This window comes from Rutidosis leptorrhynchoides, chromosome 8 (genome assembly GCF_046630445.1).
Source record: "Rutidosis leptorrhynchoides isolate AG116_Rl617_1_P2 chromosome 8, CSIRO_AGI_Rlap_v1, whole genome shotgun sequence".
NCBI classification, from domain to species: domain Eukaryota; kingdom Viridiplantae; phylum Streptophyta; class Magnoliopsida; order Asterales; family Asteraceae; genus Rutidosis; species Rutidosis leptorrhynchoides.
The window spans coordinates 136,927,703-136,933,081 of NC_092340.1; the positions used below are offsets into that span (position 1 = coordinate 136,927,703).

General features: G+C 33.8%; 1 protein-coding gene across 1 annotated transcript; it reads left to right on the plus strand.

Moving 5' to 3' along the window:
- The first annotated feature begins 258 nt into the window (after positions 1 to 258).
- Positions 259 to 900, plus strand: LOC139863836 (uncharacterized). The gene is made up of 2 exons (XM_071852436.1): positions 259 to 591; positions 694 to 900. The coding sequence occupies exons 1-2, from the start codon at positions 259 to 261 to the stop codon at positions 898 to 900; spliced, it is 540 nt and encodes a 179-aa protein (XP_071708537.1).
- Positions 901 to 5,379: the final 4,479 nt, after the last annotated feature.

The following is a 5,379-nucleotide window of genomic DNA, read 5'->3' on the forward strand; positions in this document are numbered from 1 at the left end:
CACTTAAGGAACAAGTGCCAGAATAGGAAAAACACTATACTTTCCAATGGTGGTATTTGTTTTCTCAGCCAAAGAGGCTTGTATGGATCTTGATTTTAGTCATGGGTACGTTTCTTCTCAAAAATTTGTTGTTCGGTGTTGTTTGATACTAGTGTATATAGAAGCTTTATATATAGGGACTTAAGAGTTGTGACCAATAAGTCATCAACAACCATAGACGTTAAATATTCTATATAACATATCAATGACTAACTGATGATGGTAGATAAGATAAGTCAAGGTTGTACCTTAATTTTAGCGGGTAGGTCAATTGAGGTTGATCTCAGACCAATAGAACTTGGAAAATTTCATGTGGTAATTGGAATGGATTGGTTATCCAAGAATAAAGCAGAGATTTCTTGTGCCCAAAAAGTTGTCCGTATCCCTCTAGCAGATGGGAAAACTTTAGTAGTTGATGGAGAAACAAGTGGCTCAAAGCTAAACCTCATTTCATGCATGAAGGCTCAAAAAAACCTAAGGAAGGGGTGCCATGCTATTTTAGCTCGTGTGAAGCAAATTGAGTTGGAGGAGAAGCGACTCAAAAATGTATCGGTAGTTTAGTAATATCCTGAAGTTTTCTCATAGGAGTTGCCTGGCCTTCCTCTGAATCAACCTGTAGAATTCCAATTTTACCTGGTGCCGGGAGTTGCACAGTGTCCTTTCTCCTTACAGACTTGCCCATTTGGAATTGCAAGAACTATTAAATCAACTGTAAGAGTTGTGGATAAAGGATTAACTCGACCGAATTCATCGCCTTTGGGAGCTCCAATTTTGTTTGTCAAGAATGATGGATCCTTACGTATCTGCATTGACTATAGAGAATGGAATAAGTTGACGATCAAGAATAGATATCTACTTTGAATAATTAACGATTTGTTCGATCAAGTGCAAGGATCATGTGTCCACTTGAAGATTGATATACGATAGAATACCACAAATTGAGGGTAAAAGGGGAAGATATTTTTAAAACAACGTGTTGGGAACTCTACGATCCTTAAGAGTTTTTAGTAATGCCAATATGGTTTGACCAACGCACCTACGGTATTCATGGATCTCATGAACCGGCTGTGTAAACTATATCAGGACAAGCTTGTCATAGTCTTCATAGATGATATATTGATCTATTCGAAGTTAGAGAAGTACATGAACAACATTTGAAGAAGGTGTTGAATTTGCTCAGGAATGAATAACTAGACACGAAATTGTTAGAGTGAGATTTATAGTTGCAGAAGGTACAATTTCTAAGTCACGTGTTAGTAGCCAGGAATTCAAGTCGACACTGCTAAAATAGAAGCCATCGACAAATGAGAAACTCCTAAAACTCAGACAAAAATTCGACAATTTTTAGGTCTTGTTGGTTACTACATGAGATTTATTCAAGATTCCTCTAAGATCGCTTTGACCATGTTGACACATAAGAGTAAGAAGTTTGAGTGGTTGAAAGTGAAGGAACTTGCATTTTAATTGCTGAAGAAGAAATTGACCATTGCACCTCTTTTATCCCTACTCGAAGGAAATGAAGACCTCGCAATTTATTGTGACGCCTCACGCCAAAGTCTCGGTTGTGTTATAATACAACACATACATTTCCTATGCCTCTCGACACCTGAAGGTTCACGAACTGCACTATATGACACACAAATTAGAATAATGAGTCGTGGTTTTCGCGCACACATTGGGAGACATTATTTATACGGAACTAAGTGTAGAGTATACATGGATCATAAAAGCCTTCAACATATTTAGACTAGAAATAGTTGAATATGAGGCAACGTCATTGGGTTGAGTTATTAATTGAATACGACTATGAAATCCGTTATCACCCCGAAAAGGAAAATGTGGTAGCCGAATTTAAGTCGGAATGAGAGAGTTAAAACTCTTAGTGTTCGAGCATTGAACATGACTATTCGTACGAAACAAATTAAAGAGGCTCAATTAGAGGCCTTATTAGAGGCCTTATACGCGAACAATAGAAGGTATCCGTTAGAATTTGAAATGTGTGGTACATTTTGGAAAGCGAGGAATGTTAAGTCCTAGGTACATGGTACCGTTTGTTAGATCAAATACTAACCAAAAGCTCCACTCGTCAGAAATCTTTATTTTAACTTTACTTGAGCCAAATTCTTACAAAATTCACTCGCAAAGCTCCACAAAATCTTACTAAATCATCACTTTGATCAAATACTAATCGAAAGATCTTCAAAATCATACAAAACCACAAAGTTAGGAATCGATATTGAAAATATATATATATATATATGTGTATAATTGTAACAACCCGACATTTTCTGTTACAATCGTTACTTGTCCGTTAAGTATTTAACAGTGATTACTTAGACTTTATGTGTTTAATGGATTTAAATGCAAGCCTGATCCTAGTGAATTACTTGAGTTAATATGTTATATTAATTTATGAACTTATTTCGGATAACGAAATAACTAGAAAACGACACGATTAAGTAAATCTTCTAGATAGCTTTTCAGTTTACGGAACTTAGAAAAACGAGAAAATAATTATTTTTAATAATTATTGACTTTAAGAAAAACTTATTTAATTTATTATTTATTTAGTAAATTAAACCCGGTGATTTCGTTTCAACGACTAGTTAACGTTCCAGAGACCCGGTACGGTTACCGGCACTCGAAACGGACCACGCTTACATGAGTATTTAAAAAAAACCGGGCCCAAAGCCCCACTACTAGGCCATTCGGCCGAACCCCCCCACTGGACTCCTTATTTTGTTGTTTTAGGCTAAGATTTGCTAATATTGAGCTAATTAGGCCCTAACCTGATATATATAGCTAGCAAACTTGTAAACCCTCATTCTTATTTTCTTCTTGATCAACTGCACCCTCTTCTTCCTCCCCTTGTGCTTGTCGATCTCAGCCCCCAAGAATACACCACCCAAAACTCAAAATTAGAAGAAAGCTTAAGCATAAACGTTGTTCCTATCTTCGTTCTCTACGCGTACGTACTAGCAATTCGTGTTTTTAAGGTATAATTGAAAACCCTATTTTTTTTTTTATCAATTTCATAGTGTAATCAAGTCCAGTACTCAATTGATGGTGTATAGAGTTGTCGTTTATCGTTAAATTACTCGATTGATGTTGTTTGCATGAATCAAGAATTTGTATCTTTTGAATCTGATAAAATTGACTTATGAACTGATCTTATAATGTGTTTAGATGAATTGATCTCAAAAAGTTATTAAGTTTGGACTTTGATTTCACTTGATTTCGTTGTCGTATGCTCATGATATGATTAATCGAAGTTTCGTTAGGGTTTCACATGATATACGAATTTTATGAGTTATGTACTTTGTGATTTAGCTATTGAAATATGTATCATTGTATTATTTGTGAAAAATCATGCATTTTAGACTTAAGATTTGCATCAAAAGATTTGCATTAAACGAAATGACCTAGAGTAAATTAGAAATTGATTGAGGATTTGATCTTATGGAATATGTTATTTTATATGTTCCTTGATGTATTTAATTATCATTATAACTTCTGAAAACATGAATTGACATGAGTTATAAGCTTGACCAAATGATATGTCTGTTTGTTGACTAAAACTGAAGGGTCTGTAATGATTGGCTAATATGTACAAATTGGCTAAATGAATGTCTTTGATTATTTTATCACCGAAACTTTGTAGTGTTTTGAGTCATCTTCAATTGGCCATTCATCAACATCTATTTTCAATATTTTATGAGAAATGTTTCACAACTGACTCGCGTGCAGAAACTGATTTGGTAAACCGTAACTAGACATTTTCTGAAACCTGACTTGTATACATCGTATGAGGCCTTGACCGGACTTTTTGGAATTGATTTTGAGTCTAGTTGTGATATGGAGTTTGCCATGTTTTCATGAATTATGTGCTAAGAGTTGTACTTGTTTCTTTCTATGATGCGTGTATTTTAAAGACATGCGATGAACAACGAATGTGCAAATTACTAAACTATGAACTGTAACATGTTGTTTGACCTAGGTTTGACATGTTGACCATGATTGCATGACCTACTGAGATGTTTGACTTTAGTTGACCACTTTGACCGAGTTGACTTTTGAGTTGACTTTGGTTGACTTGCTTGGACTAGTTGACTTTTACATGCATATTGAGTCAGTCTGAGCACTAGGACTTTGCGTACACTATGGATTGACATAGTGTGACTATATTTATACTTAAGATGACCTATTTAACTAGTGAAGCGACCCGTCCTAATACATTACATTTGGTTACATCGCGAGGTACTTGACCTCTATATGATAAATTTTACAAACATTGCATTCGTTTTTAAAAAGACAAACTTTCATTACATCGAAATTTGTCAGCATGCATACCATTTCATAATATGTCCAAACTATAAATGACTTGATAATAATCTTGATGAAGTTAACGACTCGAATGCAACGTCTTTTGAAATATGTCATGAATGACTCCAAGTAATATCCTTAAAATGAGCAAATGCACAGCGGAAGATTTCTTTCATACCTGAGAATAAACATGCTTTAAAGTGTCAACCAAAAGGTTGGTGAGTTCATTAGTTTATCATAATCATTCATTTTCATCATTTTAATAGACCACAAGATTTTCATTTCTCATAAATATACGTCCCATGCATATAGACAAAAATAATCATTCATATGGATTGAACACCTGGTAACCGACATTAACAAGATGCATATAAGAATATCCCCTATCATTCCAGGACATCCATCGAACATGATAAAACAACATCGAAGTACTAAAGCATCCGCTACAACGGATGGGGTTTGTTAGGCCCAATAGATCTATCTTTAGGATTCACGTCAATTAGTAGATCGGTTTACTAATTCTTAGGTTACCAAGCAAAAGGGGCATATTCGGCTTCGATCATTCAACCATATAATGTAGTTTCGATTACTTGTGTCTATTTCGTAAAACATTTATAAAAGCAGCGCATGTATTCTCAGTCCCAAAAATATATATTGCAAAAACATTTAAAAAGGGAGCAAATGAAACTCACCTAATGTATTTTGTAGTAAAAATACATAGAACGACATTGAACAAGTATAGGGTTGGCCTTGGATTCACGAACCTATATTCAATCATGTATATTAATACATGTAATAGTAATCAAATAATTTCATTTATTAATCTGGTAATATTTATATATTAAGTGTTGTAGTTATATGAAATTTATTATAAATCCTAATTAATACCTATATTTTATGTATATTTTATATTTTGTATCTTAAATTATATGTTATCTATATTTATTTTGTATATATATTTAAAGTAATTTATACATATGATTATATATATATATATATATATATATATATATATAT